Below are 16,037 nucleotides of genomic sequence, written 5' to 3'. Positions count from 1 at the left end.
TGTTCTTCGTTGCGACTCCCCCGGAACTAATGTCACTCATGGCTCAATAATCGGAGGGGTGTTTTACTCAAGGACGGCTTGACTTCTTCATTTCCGTACCAGAACGGAAGTGCCTGGTTGGGTGTTTTGTGGAGGTGACCGAATGGGAGATTGCAGAATTGTATGGTCAATATTGAATTAACTCCCGAGGAGAGTAGTAAGAAACAACCAGATTTTTGACATTCATAGTGTACTAATACCGTTGGCAGCATGGGCGCTCACCTCGGGCGGCGGTATATCACCGAGAGGGATACCGAGCCTGACCCTGCGAAACCGTTTGGGTTCGACCCCGAGATCGGCTTCGCTGAGAGGAAAGAGAGAGGTATGTGCTGTTATGTCTTTAAGACGTGACATTGGACTGTTTTTGGGTGGAATACTTGCAAAGTGTCTGGGTGACTACATACGCTTGTTGTCATGTATGGTTATTTAATGTGGAAAGGAATATCAGCCAGTTACGGGTTGCTTATGCTGTTGTTAGCCTATGTCTATCCAGCAAGCTAACAACATAGCACGTACATAGCCAAGCCAGCTAGTAATGTAATGCTGTAAGTTGTTCGGATTTCAGCATGCCTTGTACGCTATTTGGAGTATATTAGTTTGACACTTGGTTTCAATATTAGTGAAGATTGATGTGATGCTAAAAAAAAAAAATTCAGACAACAAATAAAGCTAGCTAATGTAATGTTTTAATCGTGACAGGTCATCACGTCCTGTCAAGTTCAAAATCATAACAGGGCAAATAATCTTCTTTACCTTGTCAAATTTTTCCTCAAGACTTTCGAAGAGCAGATTGCCAGAACACTTTAACCCCAAAAGACTCAAAACTCCTTTATGAAATGTTAACTACAATGTATTTTTCTACTAAAAGATCCCTGCTAAACAACAAAGCCTTTTGTTTGCTGTGCTCTTGTATTAAAGGGTAACTCAACTGCACCCCCAGAATCAAAGATTTTTTTCCAGACCTCAACTGAACTGCTGGTGTGGTTTAATTGTTATTGTTACTTTTGGTGTAATCACTGCTACTGTATTCTCCCATCCAGATGTTCCATCTATCTACATGTCCTAATTATTTTGTCCCTTTGATAGTGATGGTGGCCACCCAGGAACAGATGAACTTGGCCCAGCTCCCTCTAAACCAGAGGGACTACTGTGCCCACCACCTCATCAAGCTCATGAAGTGTAAGAGGGACAACTGGCCAAACTTCCTGGCCTGCAAACACGAGAGGCATGACTGGGACTACTGTGAGCACCAGGAGTAAGTATCAGCCTGGCTATAGGAGGGTTAATACCAGGAGTATCAGCCTGGTTATAGGAGGGTTAATACCAGGAGTATCCGCCTGGTTATAGGAGGGTTAATACCAGGAGTATCAGCCTGGTTATAGGAGGAGGGTTAATACCAGGAGTATCAGCCTGGTTATAGGAGGAGGGTTAATACCAGGAGTATCAGCCTGGTTATAGGAGGAGGGTTAATACCAGGAGTATCAGCCTGGTTATAGGAGGAGGGTTAATACCAGGAGTATCAGCCTGGCTATAGGAGGGTTAATACCAGGAGTATCAGCCTGGCTATAGGAGGGTTAATACCAGGAGTATCAGCCTGGTTATTGGAGGAGGGTTAATACCAGGAGTATCAGCCTGGTTATAGGAGGGTTAATACCAGGAGTATCAGCCTGGTTATAGGAGGAGGGTTAATACCAGGAGTATCAGCCTGGTTATAGGAGGAGGGTTAATACCAGGAGTATCAGCCTGGTTATAGGACTTCATGTGTTGTCTTGGTTTGCTAACTGTGTGTGTGTGTGTGTGTGTGTGTGTGTGTGTGTGTGTGTGTGTGTGTGTGTGTGTGTGTGTGTGTGTGTGTGTGTGTGTGTGTGTGTGTGTGTGTGTGTGTGTGTGTGTGTGTAGCTACGTCATGCGTATGAAGGAGTATGAACGGGAACGACGGCTGCAGATGAGGAAGAAGAGGCTGGAGGAAGCCCAGGCTGCCTAATCGTTGTCCTCCTCTTGACCTTTTAACCCCAGACCCCTCTGTGTACATACCTGCTGCTCTTTACAATAAAGACCGCTATTGTTTTGGAGCTCTACTACTTGAGCATTGACCTCCCTGTTTGTCTGTATTCATTGTCATTCATTAGCCTAGGGTTGTGTTTTGACCCATCAGGGGTGCCTATTGGCCAAGGGAGGGTGTGTGTATTAACTGAGGGGGTTCAGCTTTATTTGCGTGTTTCTGCTACTGCCCTGATGTCCCTGTATACTTATCTAAGGAAGTATCCAGAAAAACTATTTCACACACTGACCCAACAAAACAACTTGGTTTTCGTAAACAGTTTTATTATAAATTACTTCTGAGTTCCCCTAGAGAACCACCAAAAGTTTGCCATGGTATTGTTTCTTTCCAATTTCTAATCGAAGATGTTTTTTTTACGTTGTAAGTTCGATCACCAAACGAGCCCGGAGCAGAGATACGCCTTGTTACACAAAGTGCATCCAAAATGACACCACATTCTCTGGATGCAGGGCACCACCTCCGACAAGGCCCACAGTGTAACGTCACGGTCCTTCCTGGAGAATAGAGTGCCATTTGGGACAAAACCACCAATCAAATCGGGTCATTCGTCAAGCAGCCGAGAAGCTCAAAAAAAACCCCAGCCATTCATAAAAGTAGGTTGAGAACTGTTGTTAGTCACATACTTCTGGTTGGTAAGTCATAGCACAAGACAGCCTGTCTGAAAATGTTTGGGCGAGACGGGGGTTGTCGGGGGGGGAGATGGCCTAGCCAGAGGGAACGGTTATGGACGGTGGCTCTCATCCCAGGTCGGTCCAATACAGTGTAGCGTAGGGTTTTGGGCCGTGTGAGGCCCCGCGTCTTCACCCCCTCCCCCCTCTAGAGAATGAAGGGGAGGATGGGGGAGCGGAGCGGGGGGTAATCCCGGAACTCCTTCAGGTAGCTGCGGTGTTTCCCCTTGGCCCAAACGGTCATCTGGATGAAGCCCACGGCCGTGAAGAACGCCACCGGCAGACACTGGGTCATCAGGGTGAAGCCCAGCCAGGAGCCCAGCTGCAGACGACAGAGGGAAAAAACTGATGAACACACCCTGACTACTAGAACATAGATTAGACATCACTCATATTCACTACCAGAGGGCAGTGTCACCCCTATTCACCACCAGAGGGCAGTGTCGCTCCTAACTTTAAAACACAGGCGTCTCAGCCCGGGGAAACTTTTTCTCAGTAAAATTTTTTACCGGGAAGTACCCACCCAAAATGTGCGCAATAGAAATGTTAGACAACAGGTTCTGCAACAAGAAAACAGTTATGTTGAGTCCGAATAACGTCTTGATGATTAACGCTCAGGTCTAATCAGGGGTGCCAGCTCTGGGACACTGAGTACATGAAGACTGGGGGAGGTCCCTGGGGAGAGAGCGGACGGTGTCTGTGTTGGGCGGAGGTGGACTACTCACCTCGTAGGTGTAGTTGGGACAGGACACCAGTAGGAAGATCCAGGTGAAGGGATTCTTAGTGGGATACGGGATCTTCCTGGTCTTTGATCCTGGACCGGATGGAGAGAATCGAGATTGAGATGAGGGAGGGAGCTCCCGTTTGGGAGAGAGAAGGAGGAAACAGAGTGTGTGTGTGTGTGTGTGTGTGTTTACCTGGTGGGCGGAGGTTCCGCAAGGCGATGTGGATGGAGAAGTTCCCAATCTGACAGAACTGTAAAGGAAACAGACAGAGTATGTTGGATCAGCGTTCCCCAAATAGCATTTTATTTTCCAGGATTTTTTTCCGACACTATAGTATACAGTCGAATATACAGAGGAACATACAACATGCCTTATCAACCGGTTACCAACGCGAGAAGTAAAAAGTGCTGTGATGTCATACCTGTGGTATACTGTCTCATATACCACAGCTGTCAGCCAATCGGCATTCAGGATTCAAAGCGACCAGTTTATAAGGGACCGTACACTACAGGCATGAAGATGACGCACTCTTTACGGTTCTAATGGCTTTAATAGGGTGGATCAGAGTGGAGTCTTACCAGAAAGAGGACCAGCGCCATTCTCACCTGCTGCTCACCGTATATAGCTGAAAAACACAAAACACACCCTCCGGGCTTATTTACATTTAGTGTGAAGACATTTCTATTAGAACAGTCTTGGGTTTCTGTGCAGTGTGTACACACACATCGCTCAATTTTCCCCTCGATTTATGGCTACAACCCTGCGTGGTAGGTCTCAAATAACAGGCGGGGTAAATTAAAACTCTATGGAAATGATAAGGCAAACCAAGAGCAGTCTAGAGTTTCACTCTCTCGTAATGCAGATAAGCTCTTGGATTCATCTCACAGTACACAGCATACTGGACGGTTGTATACTGGAAAGCGGGCGGGTGGTTTTGGCAGCAGTGTGTGTGTGTGTGTGTGTGTGTGTGTATCATCTTTGGTATACTCACTGGGCGGTGTATACAGTGGGTGGTTGATGTAATATGCCATCCAGGCAGCAAAACCCCAGTAGTACGTACAGTTCTAGAACACAGAGGACACAGTGTCACCCACACACACACACACTTCCTGGCCGAACAGCGCTCGTTACCATGCTGTGGTCTGCTGGCTCGTTACACACCAGTCCTGGCGTGGTGAGACCTGGCTGACCTCAGGTCAGCGTTAGCGCACTATATATGGAACCGAGTGCAAGTAGGAACGTGTCACCTGACCCCAGACTCTCAACAGTCAAAGGTCACAGGGGGGACAAGGCTATAGGCTAGGGTTTCCCGGAGGGGGGGGTGTGGGGTATGCGTAACTCTGCAACGGGATTAGGTAAGAGGGCTTCTAAGGCTGTGTCTCAGAGAGAGCCAATGGGAGAACATCCTCAGCAACAAAAGCTCATCTCCTGCATCTGCTTCTCTGGGGGCATTTCCAGTGTCCAACTTTCCTTTCTAATTCCTCGACCATTCTAATGAACTGTCGGTTGCACAAGTATTCACCCCCTTGGGTGTAGTTTCACGCACAACCCTGTTTCCGAAAAAGTTGGGACACTGTAAAGTGTTAAACAAAACAGAATGCAATGATGTGCAATAAAACAGCATGGCTCCGTAGTAAAAGAGTCCGTCACCCATTGAAAACATTTTGCGCATAATGAAATGAAAAATACGACAATGGAGAGACCCTGAACTGCTGAGCAGCTGAAATCCAATATCAAGTGAGAATGGGAAAACATTTCACTTTCAAAACTACAGGAATTGGTCTCCTCAGTTCCCAAACGCTGTTGTTAAAAGAAGTGGTGATGCAACACAGTGGAAAACAGGCCTCTGTTCCAGCATTTTGCTGGCTTCAAATTCAAAATGGGCATGTATTTTTCCAGAAACAAAATTTCTCAGTTTCAACATTTTGATATGTTGTCTTTGTACTATTGTATATATTATACACACATACACACGCACGCACACACACTGCACGATTTGCATAAAATACTGAATCGTGATTTCTTTGACAAATATTGCAATTACGGTTATGATTTGCGATTTACAAACATGGGTGTAAACAGCGTAGATCTCACTTCAAAATAATCAAAGTCTACATAATGTGCTTTTAAACTGAATAAAAATCAAGTTAAAGTTCAGTGTTTTCTATTTTACACTTACTACCAATTTGAAGGGCCAGCCTTTATTAAACTCTTTGTTTAACTGCTCATTTCATAAAATGGTGTTTGCAGTGTTTGCTGTTTGTGCTGTTGTCGTAGCTGGTTAGGCAACATCCTGGAGGTATATTTTCTCCCATATAGTTTGTTTGTTGGCACCAACATTAAAGCCGAAACCTTTAATAACCATGCTGCTGTGTATGTGGGACAACATCTTGGTGCGACTCGCTAACATGAAGCGGACGTATTTGCTAGCAGTTGCAGTGTTAGCTCAAACTAAAATTGAAGAACCATGACGTTTTCAAACAGTATGTGTCCAGGTATTCAACTGATCTACAAAAATACCTACAGCACCCGCAGGAAAAACATCTACGGACGTACGATGCATGCCCGTTGCCCGTTGCCCTGCGTGATGCCTAGCGCATATCACTGCAGCTGGAACATGGAGTGAGGGTGAGCGTGCATGTCTGTTCTGCACCCCTGAGTGTCCGAGTGGTTGGGTCTGTCGGTCACCTTGAAGATGTTGCGCAGTGGCATGGTTCCATGGGAGAAGCGATGGACAAACAGGGTCTCCAGGAGTCTCTTCAGGTAGTGGAACGAGTGACACATACAGGCTAGACTGGAATGGGCGCACGCACACACAGACACACACGTCATTCCCGAGCATGCATCAACAACAATCATCACAGAGACGGTATTGATTCTCTAAAGTTCTGCCAAACAGTGCTATAGGTTAGGCTATTATATAGGGATAGGCCATTTCTTAAATGTCCATGTAAGGAAGTTGTGTCTGTGTGGATCTTAACATGGTTAGTGCTTTGACAGTTACTCTACAACCAGGTGTGTGTGTGTGTGTGTTTGTGTCCACACTCACTGTACGACCCAGTGCTTGCTGGTGGTGAAGTCATATTTGGGGGCGTAGATAAATGGAACACGGAAGTAGAACATCAGGTAGAGGAGGAGGGGACCGGCGTACTCCGTCAAAAACACCTGAGGAGTAGAGGGAGCAGGAGAGGGAGCAGCAGGGAGGAGAGAGAGAAGCGAGGAGGAGAGGGAGCAGAGGGGAGGAGGAGGAGAGGGAGCAGCAGGGAGGAGAGGTGAAGAAGAAATAGAAATGTAAAACCTATTCAGACAAAACCTTCACAGACGATTTACATATCAATCATTTCAAATGTTACATTATTCATGATGTACAGCTTTGTAACAACCGCTTTCCATGGAGTAGATCCACAGTTTGTTCTGATTAGGATCTTTGTGTTAGTTCCTGTGTCCTTTAATTCTCCTCCCTCTAGTTGTGAGGAGGTGGTAACAGGGACCCTTTCCAAACCCCAGAATTAGCACCAGGGTCAGGGGAAACACACACACAAGTTTGTATGGCTATCCTCATGTGGACCAGAAAATAGAAATTGCATGCTCCCTTGCCCTAATCTTAACCCTAAACCTAACCATAACCCTAACCCTGCTTAAAATGTACATAGATGTAATACCTAACCTTAACCCTAAACTTAACCAACAATGCCTGGACCTTAAAGACACCCCAATTCTCACTCTAAATTGATATATAAGATCGACCCTAAACCTAAATGCTGAGCCGGAAATTTACTTTTTCCTCATGGGGACCGGCAAAAGGTCCCAGTGTGTCAATTTTGTTCTGGTTTTACTATACTCAGGGGGACATTTTGCCCCCATGAGTATAGTTAGACCTAAAACACACACACTCTAGGTATTCTTGACAATCAGAACAGCTATATATACACATTGCATCCCATTTAATGGTCCCATTTCATGCTGTTCACGTGAATAACTTGTAATTTGTCAGTTCTCTGTCATTATTAATGTTGGGGGGGTGGTAATGGGTTTGTCAGACGTTCTCCTGAGTCTGTGGTCGGGTTCTCCATGTACTCACGGTCACCCAGCTAATCTGTGCTCCCAGGTCCCTGAAGTAGAAGGTTGCCGTGGTTCCCACCGGAAGATGCTGCAGAACATCCTCATCCTTCAGAGACTTGCCCTCTGGGTAGAGAGAGGAGAGGGCAGAGGAGAACAGGAAAGGGCAGAGGAGAACAGGAGGAGAGTCAGGAGGAAATCACAATATTTTTCTGAGATCTATTTTTTTTTTATGAACGCAATGACCCTACTGTCATACCCACAATGCATCACTACTACTGCCCCCAAAGATACCGATGACACATCACCACCCCATCATGGTGGGGGAATAGAGAATATTATAACCACACAGGAGTTCTGTTCACTTCCTTCCCCTAACGTGTGTTTGTCAGCAGAATCTAGATGAGGGTTGATGTGACCCAAAGCACCGGAAGACGGGTTTCGGACTTACTTGGGTCGAGGCGGATGGACTGCCGGGCTGGGTACCACTGAGGATCTGAAACAGACGGACGGACAAACAAACAGGCAGGCAGGCAGGCAGGCAGTAAGGCATGGAAGTAAGGCTGAAGTAAATTCAGATTGTGCAATTATATTTGTGCGGTGTACAGTTTCGTCCGAGGTCACACTCACGGCTTTTGTGGAACATGGACTTGATCTCTCCGATAGTGGCATTTGGCTCAACCTGCAAATCAAGAGGGACACGCACACAACTCACTGAGCTCATGTCTGGGATTAGCAGCAAACGTTGTTCCAACTGTGGGCACTAGGCAACAAACAGTTGCTATTATGACTGTGCCAGGAGAATAGACAACATACATACAGTAAACACACATCACAGACAGACGGAAAGGCGTCACAGGCAGACAGGGGTCACAGGCAGACAGGGGTCACAGGCAGACAGGGGTCACAGGCAGACAGGGGTCACAGGCAGACAGGGGTCACAGGCAGACAGGGGTCACAGGCAGACGGAAAGGCGTCACAGGCAGACAGGGGTCACAGGCAGACAGGGGTCACAGACAGACAGGGGTCACAGGCAGACGGAAAGGCGTCACAGGCAGACAGGGGTCACAGGCAGACAGGGGTCACAGGCAGACAGGGGTCACAGGCAGACAGGGGTCACAGGCAGACGGAAAGGCGTCACAGGCAGACAGGGGTCACAGGCAGACAGGGGTCACAGGCAGACAGGGGTCACAGGCAGACGGAAAGGCGTCACAGGCAGACAGGGGTCACAGGCAGACAGGGGTCACAGACAGACAGGGGTCACAGGCAGACGGAAAGGCGTCACAGGCAGACAGGGGTCACAGGCAGACAGGGGTCACAGGCAGACAGGGGTCACAGGCAGACAGGCGTGTGACCCCTTACTAATGTGCAACCCATGACACTGCATGGTTCACAGGGGTTGAGGTGTGTGTGTGTGTGTGTGTGTGTAAAAACTGTATCGACCTAACAGATCTCAAAGATCTAAACCGTTGTAGCTAATTTTCACAAGTGTTCTTCTCCAGACATGTTCTCTGTAACACAGTTGGTCTCCAGGCAACCTATAACCTTCATGACATCACATTTCATTCTCTTTATGACATCACCGTTGTCTTCCCGTGACATTGTGGGTCTCCCCCCAAGGTAACCAGTGCTCACCCATGCTTCGGTAAGACATTCAACCCCACACTGGATCACCACTTTAGGGAACTTAAATTCCCCAGATGGCGGACATGTAAAGCAGGGGATGACTTCACCGGGATCCGTTAACCTGAGAACAGGTCTCAGAGCAGTGGTAACGTTGTGACGAGGTCACCTGATACCCTGCAGGCCTGAGAGGGATGTCTTTGATAGGCCGACACCTGTCCTATCAGGTCCATCACACTTCAACACCAGTCCTCAATTAACACAGAATGTGAACCTACTGTATCAACACCAAGATGAACCCAGACATCACTAGACCAAAGATTATACTGAATCTAACCCACTGTATCAACACCAAGATGAACCCAGACATCAGTATACCAAAGATTATACTGAATCTAACCCACTGTATCAACACCAAGATGAACCCAGACATCAGTATACCAAAGATTATACTGAATCTAACCCACTGTATCAACACCAAGTTGAACCCAGACATCACTAGACCAAAGATTATACTGAATCTAACCCACTGTATCAACACCAAGTTGAACCCAGACATCAGTATACCAAAGATTATACTGAATCTAACCCACTGTATCAACACCAAGTTGAACCCAGACATCAGTATACCAAAGATTATACTGAATCTAACCCACTGTATCAACACCAAGATGAACCCAGACATCACTAGACCAAAGATTATACGGACTCTAACCCACTGTATCAACACCAAGATGAACCCAGACATCAGTATACCAAAGATAATACTGAATCTAACCCACTGTATCAACACCAAGATGAACCCAGACATCAGTATACCAAAGATTATACGGACTCTAACCCACTGTATCAACACCAAGTTGAACCCAGACATCAGTATACCAAAGATTATACGGACTCTAACCCACTGTATCAACACCAAGATGAACCCAGACATCAGTATACCAAAGATTATACGGACTCTAACCCACTGTATCAACACCAAGTTGAACCCAGACATCAGTATACCAAAGATTATACTGAATCTAACCCACTGTATCAACACCAAGTTGAACCCAGACATCACTAGACCAAAGATTATACTGAATCTAACCCACTGTATCAACACCAAGATGAACCCAGACATCACTAGACCAAAGATTATACTGAATCTAACCCACTGTATCAACACCAAGATGAACCCAGACATCAGTATACCAAAGATTATACGGACTCTAACCCACTGTATCAACACAAAGTTGAACCCAGACATCAGTATACCACATATTATACTGACTCTAACCTACTGTATCAACACCAAGTTGAACATAGATGGGTATTACACCTGTCTTATCACTAAATGACACTGTAGAGCTGTGAGTTGGGAACCTAAGTTGTTTAGAGAACCAAACACAGTTCTGTTAAACAAGACCTGTCCATTTACACACTGCAAATACACAAAGGACAAAGGCCCTAACCTAACCAAGCCAGAGCTGAGGGGCGGATCGTCGGTTTGGAGAATAAAAGCGACATAATCACATGTTCTCTATTTGGTTGAGGATGTTTCAGGTCACGGGTAAGAAAAGTTCTAGAAATCCTGTCTCTGCTCTAACAATAATCAACAACACGGAGTCCACTTCCTCTGACAAAACACACATAACAACAGACAAACAAAAAGGTAACCTAGACAGGACAGGAGGGACAGACAGGACAGGAGGGACAGACGGGACAGGAGGGACAGACAGGACAGGTCGGCTGCCCTGAGTACAGTGGATCTTTCTGGATTAAAGTCTAAATGCCCAATCTCGACTGCACCTGTTGAGATCATTTAACAAACACGGATGGGTGAAACACACACACACACACACGCGCACACGCACACGCACACTCGAAAGCAGTCTTACCTTGTCCAGGAAGCAGAGTTTGTCCTTGGTCTTGGCATCCAGAATCTCCACCTCAAAGAAAACAACAGCTTTCTTAGTCTTCTTAGCTTTTGGACGTTTTACAGGGGGAGGCAGTATGGGAGGAGGTGCTAGGAGGCTCTCTTTGGCCGTAGTTCCTTTAAACACTACGGTATCCATATCCAAGCTCCTCCACAACCACCAGTTAGTTCCTCCTTTTTGCTCCCGGTCTGAGAAACAGGTTTCTCCTAATCCTCTGCAGGAGTTTGAGTGAGGAGAGGAGGACGAGGGAGCTCCTGGTTTCAGCTGTGGAAATAAATCTCTTTCCAGCTTTCTCTGCTCCTCGTCTGCCCCCTCCTCCCTCCCCCTTTCCTCAGTCTCTTCCTCCTTTCTATCAATCTGTCACCCTCCCGCCCCCCCTCTCATTCCTCCTCTCCTGGCATGCTGGTTGCTTTATTTAAAGGCACCACGGACCCCCACCCCCCGGAAGGGAGGAAGTGACAAACATTACACCCCCCCCCCCCGACACCCCAGGTCAGGACAGACCCTGTTTTTTTCCCCAGACATGTTGACAAGCAAGTTGACAGCAACAGCCCAGAAACCACTTGGGCAGACCGTGTTACTCAAGGCAAGAGCAGAGGGGGAGAATAGAGGACAGAGCTCTTGGTTAAAGAGAAGTGGGCTGGAGACACAGGCCCAGTCCACCGCGGAACATGTGTCCCGGTCGTAGCGGCTCGGACTGCGGGCCCGCCCCAGCACACGGGACAGATTCTGGCAAACGGCAGCGAGAACAAATGTTCCTATTCGACCTATGCGGAGCCTGGCCAAGCAGCCCACAGCTAAATATAACACTTTGCATAAGCAACCCACTCCCCTAGCCCCGCCCCCCTGCGGCTCCGCCCTCCTTCCCACTCTACAGCACCATCAACAGATAAAATTAATACACCCTCCCCCTTTCTCATCTCCATAAATACACCCTCCCCCTTTCTCATCTCCATAAATACACCCTCCCCTTTTCATCTCCATACGCTTCTTTTATTCCCTCCATCCCACAGGTAGAGAGGTGAAAGACAAGACACAGCCTCCACAGGTAGGGGGGTGAAAGACAAGACACAGCCTCCACGGGTAGGGAGGTGAAAGACAACAGCCTCCACGGGTAGGGAGGTGAAAGACAAGACACAGCCTCCACAGGTAGGGAGGTGAAAGACAAGACACAGCCTCCACAGGTAGGGAGGTGAAAGACAAGACACAGCCTCCACAGGTAGGGAGGTGAAAGACAAGACACAGCCTCCACAGGTAGGGAGGTGAAAGACAAGACACAGCCTCCACAGGTAGGGAGGTGAAAGACAACAGCCTCCACGGGTAGGGAGGTGAAAGACAACAGCCTCCACGGGTAGGGAGGTGAAAGACAAGACACAGCCTCCACGGGTAGGGAGGTGAAAGACAAGACACAGCCTCCACGGGTAGGGAGGTGAAAGACAAGACACAGCCTCCACGGGTAGGGAGGTGAAAGACAACAGCCTCCACAGGTAGGGAGGTGAAAGACAGCGGGGTGATAACACCTCGGACTCCCAGGGTTTAAGTCAGGGGCATTCCCCTCCTCTCCTGCTACATTCCCCCTCCCCCACGCCCCCCGCCTCCCCCGATACGGTCCGTAACCTTAACCTGGGGAATTCCTAGAGCTGTGGGTGCCGTGTGAGATTCCCAGTCGTGGCGTTCAGCAGTCGGCGCTGAACGGAGCTGGGTTTCATTCCCTGGGACACCCACAGCCCCTGAACAGCCAGGAAACACAGACATGTCTGGGATAACTGAACACGAGTCTGGCCATTTAAAACCACCCCCGTTTTACCCCCCCCCCCCCCACCGACTGCCTCACATCTATATAAAGACCCTCCCCAGGGGGGTGTTGAGCAGTGCTGGTTAATAATTACAGCTGAGTTAGTGTATAACACTGGGTGAAGTATGAACGTTTTCTATTCGATAGCGAGAATATTTAAAAAGTAAACTGAAAAACAACGGAGTACAGTGGAATGTTTTTCATGCAACAGCTGATTTTTTTTTTAATGCAACCTTATTTTGGTGCCCTCGATCACACCGCCCGGGCGTGGGGTTGTACTGAACCAGTCAGACAGCTGGGCTGCCAGGGTGGCTTGGCAGTGCCACCCGGTCAGTGAGTGGCTCGGGAAACACGGACGGGCAGACAACGACCCGGCTAACACTCTCTCCCCGTCTGTCCCTCTCCTGGCGGGTCGGTGCCCCCCAGCGGGCCTGGGGGGCGGTAGGGACCAGGTCCTGTCTAGAGTCCATCGGACTCCATTGACCCCTGCTACTAGCAACCTCACACCTGCCTCACACACACACACACACATACCCATGTGTGTGCCAAATGATCACATAGTACACAACTTTGACAGGGTCCCTAAGACACTACCGAGGAAATTGGGTTTTTGTATTGTTGCTAAGGTCACTCGATAGATAGAGCATATTCTAATCTAATCCCAGATCAGTGGTTAGGTGGATTTGGTGCATCATCTTTCAATGTGTTGTCAACAGCGCAGCAGAGGGCATTCCTAGTTATCACGACGCGTTGGCGCCATCGTGTGGCGATGCTATGTAACTACTTACGTACTGGTCAGGTCAAATCGCTGAGTTTCCCGGAAATACTTTCATACGTCTAATTCGGATTAAAGATGACAGTTCTCCCATTTATACCGAAACGCAAGCATTCTACAAATGGATTGTGGTGATATATGTGTAAACATGGATGTACCCTAACATCTTACCAGGTCAACGTTTTATACTGGGTTTATTTAGCTCACGGCTTACTACTACAGACTAGATATCTTACGGCTGACTACTGTGTGTTGGCTTAATACAGCTTTCAGCTAGAGGTGTGGACATTCATGACCGAACACTGGGGCTACAATGTCAGCAAATGGTTGCTGAAATAACAATGTATCAAGCTCCTCTGTTTCCCAATCAGTTACTTCATTACTGATGGGTTAACTTCTCAGTTCGTCTATGGGCTTCTTTACATTGCGTTACATTTTCCAGGAAGATTCGAGACACTAGATATCGATAGGTCAAGATACCACCTTCTGAAGTAGCTTGCGCCACATTTTCGTTTGAGCACCCCTGGAGATTTGCAAGCGTGAAGATAATTCTGTCGGGCAAGTTTCTGTGCAGCGCGCACACATATCTCTAGATAGGCTATTTCTGTGATTGACGGCCACAACCCTGTAATCAAGAACGTGCCAGTGTAAATTAAATTGCTATGGAAATGTTTATGCAAAGATAAGTCTACCCGTTTCATAATGTAAACAAATCGTATACTCAGGAGAAGGCCAACCTGTTGAGAGATTAAGAGGAATTTGACAGTTATCCATGATCAATTGTGCTTGCCTGTCCCAAAACTGCGAAAGACACCCATTTGGAACTCGAGACAGGCATGCCCCATTTAAAAGACGCGTAGGTCTGATTTCAGAGGAGGAAACTTGGGAAACGACTAAAAGAACCTGCTGGTTGGGTCAGCTCTAACTCAAGTCTCCTAACCAAACTGGCTTCTTCAAAATCCTGCCTGGTCGGTTTGTTCTGCATGACGACAACACACCTGCAACAGCCCCGGTAGCCATGACGACACCTGCTGTAACTAGCTGGCCCACAGAGCTGTCTAAACCCTGTCTGAGGGAAGATTAACGCGCTCCCAGAACACTGATCAAGGTTGAGATTAGTGGGGGTTAAGCTGGTCCTCGATCTGTGTCAGTAACGGGTCTGAGAAGACAGACGTGGAGCTGCCTGGAGCCTGGGCCATTACCTGACCACGGGAGAGCCGGGCGATAATAGAAAGCCCTCCTCTGGGACGGACTATGTGGTGTGATAACCGGGGAAATGGAATCAGCCAATCGGACTGCTTTCGAGTGCACAGATAGGAGAAAGGTTATATTACCGAGTATGCCATGCTTTTCTGCCCTGTTATAAGTCATTTTCGTGCTACACTGTCCAATATAGGCCATACTTCAAATCACGCACACATTCTGAGATGTGATAAAAAAAAAAATGCTTGTCATTATGTAAACTAAATTGAGGAGGCAACCTGACTGGACCGACCAAGGGCTGTTAATGTAGTGTCATGAGAATGATCGCTTAAGCGCTCCCAATCAACAATGTCATTCTGAATCAGTGATATCCTTAGCCCGGCATTGTATGTTTGTTGTAAAGTAGTGAACACGTCAACATGTATATAACAAGCGGCTAAAATACTTATTACAAAACTGGCACTGTTGCAAAGGTTATGCTGTGTTGCGCAGTCGACTGTTCACCTGCAATGAGTCAACAACGCCGAGATAAGAGATCACTGCACTCCAACCCACCAGATTTGAGCTGGCCAAGCGTTGCCATTGCAATTTTCAAGCATTGAGAGAGAAGAAAATATCCCGTAAATAAAAGAATGGGAACGGCTCTGTTTTTATGTTTTCATTGCTATTCATCATAAACGAGTAAGAACCCCCGGTCCGTAGGCTATACATCCGACCACCCTGAAAACGAGAGGCCATAACCACGCATACACTACACTTGAGGCTTTGACATCCGAGGGAAAACAGCGTGATCTCATCCTCCCTCTCCAGAGCGTTTTACAATCTTAAATCGAACAGTTCCGGGCTCGTCAGAACCGCTGGGTAATAGGCGGACTTCCTCAAAACACTTACAAATATAATGAACAAGATCTCCATTCAAGGTTTACAGTTTCATCGGATACTATCTTACCTCGTAGTGCTTCATCTTGGCAGTCAGTGTTCGGAAGCTCTCATCCGAGGTGAGCGACGGCCGTGTCATCCAATCAGAGCAAGAGGAAGCGAGGCGCTGGTCCAATCGTTGTGGGGTATACAGGTTTAATATCACGGCCAATCAACCGGTCAAAAAGCCAAGCGAATACGCCTTAATGCACGTACTGTAGCCAATTGTATAGTATGGAGTGATACAT

At 47.4% G+C, this 16,037-nt stretch overlaps 2 protein-coding genes across 3 annotated transcripts; one reads left to right on the top strand and one right to left on the bottom strand.

Annotated features, from left to right (window-relative positions):
* Positions 1–85: 85 nt before the first annotated feature.
* On the top strand, positions 86–2,132 carry ndufb7 (NADH:ubiquinone oxidoreductase subunit B7). Its single transcript, XM_010903240.5, has 3 exons — positions 86–361; positions 1,126–1,294; positions 1,939–2,132. Exons 1-3 carry the CDS (start codon positions 250–252, stop codon positions 2,021–2,023), a joined length of 366 nt encoding a protein of 121 aa, XP_010901542.1. The 5' UTR covers positions 86–249; the 3' UTR covers positions 2,024–2,132.
* Positions 2,133–2,343: 211 nt separating this feature from the next.
* tecrb (trans-2,3-enoyl-CoA reductase b) lies at positions 2,344–15,895 on the bottom strand. 2 transcript variants are annotated; one of them, XM_010903238.5, is made up of 12 exons: positions 15,821–15,895; positions 11,060–11,110; positions 8,184–8,235; positions 8,005–8,049; positions 7,576–7,679; positions 6,544–6,659; positions 6,183–6,288; positions 4,486–4,558; positions 4,073–4,119; positions 3,687–3,744; positions 3,495–3,583; positions 2,344–3,091 (listed from the first exon to the last, which is right to left on the bottom strand). In XM_010903238.5, the coding sequence occupies exons 1-12, from the start codon at positions 15,887–15,889 to the stop codon at positions 2,918–2,920; spliced, it is 984 nt and encodes a 327-aa protein (XP_010901540.1). In that variant the 5' UTR covers positions 15,890–15,895; the 3' UTR covers positions 2,344–2,917. The 2 variants fall into 2 exon arrangements, with proteins under 2 accessions (XP_010901540.1, XP_034150017.1); XM_034294126.1 differs by lacking the exon at positions 15,821–15,895 and adding an exon at positions 15,763–15,820.
* Positions 15,896–16,037: the final 142 nt, after the last annotated feature.

This window comes from Esox lucius, chromosome 9 (genome assembly GCF_011004845.1).
Source record: "Esox lucius isolate fEsoLuc1 chromosome 9, fEsoLuc1.pri, whole genome shotgun sequence".
Classification (NCBI taxonomy): Eukaryota; Metazoa; Chordata; class Actinopteri; order Esociformes; family Esocidae; genus Esox; species Esox lucius.
This window is presented reverse-complemented; position numbering and strand designations above follow the sequence as displayed.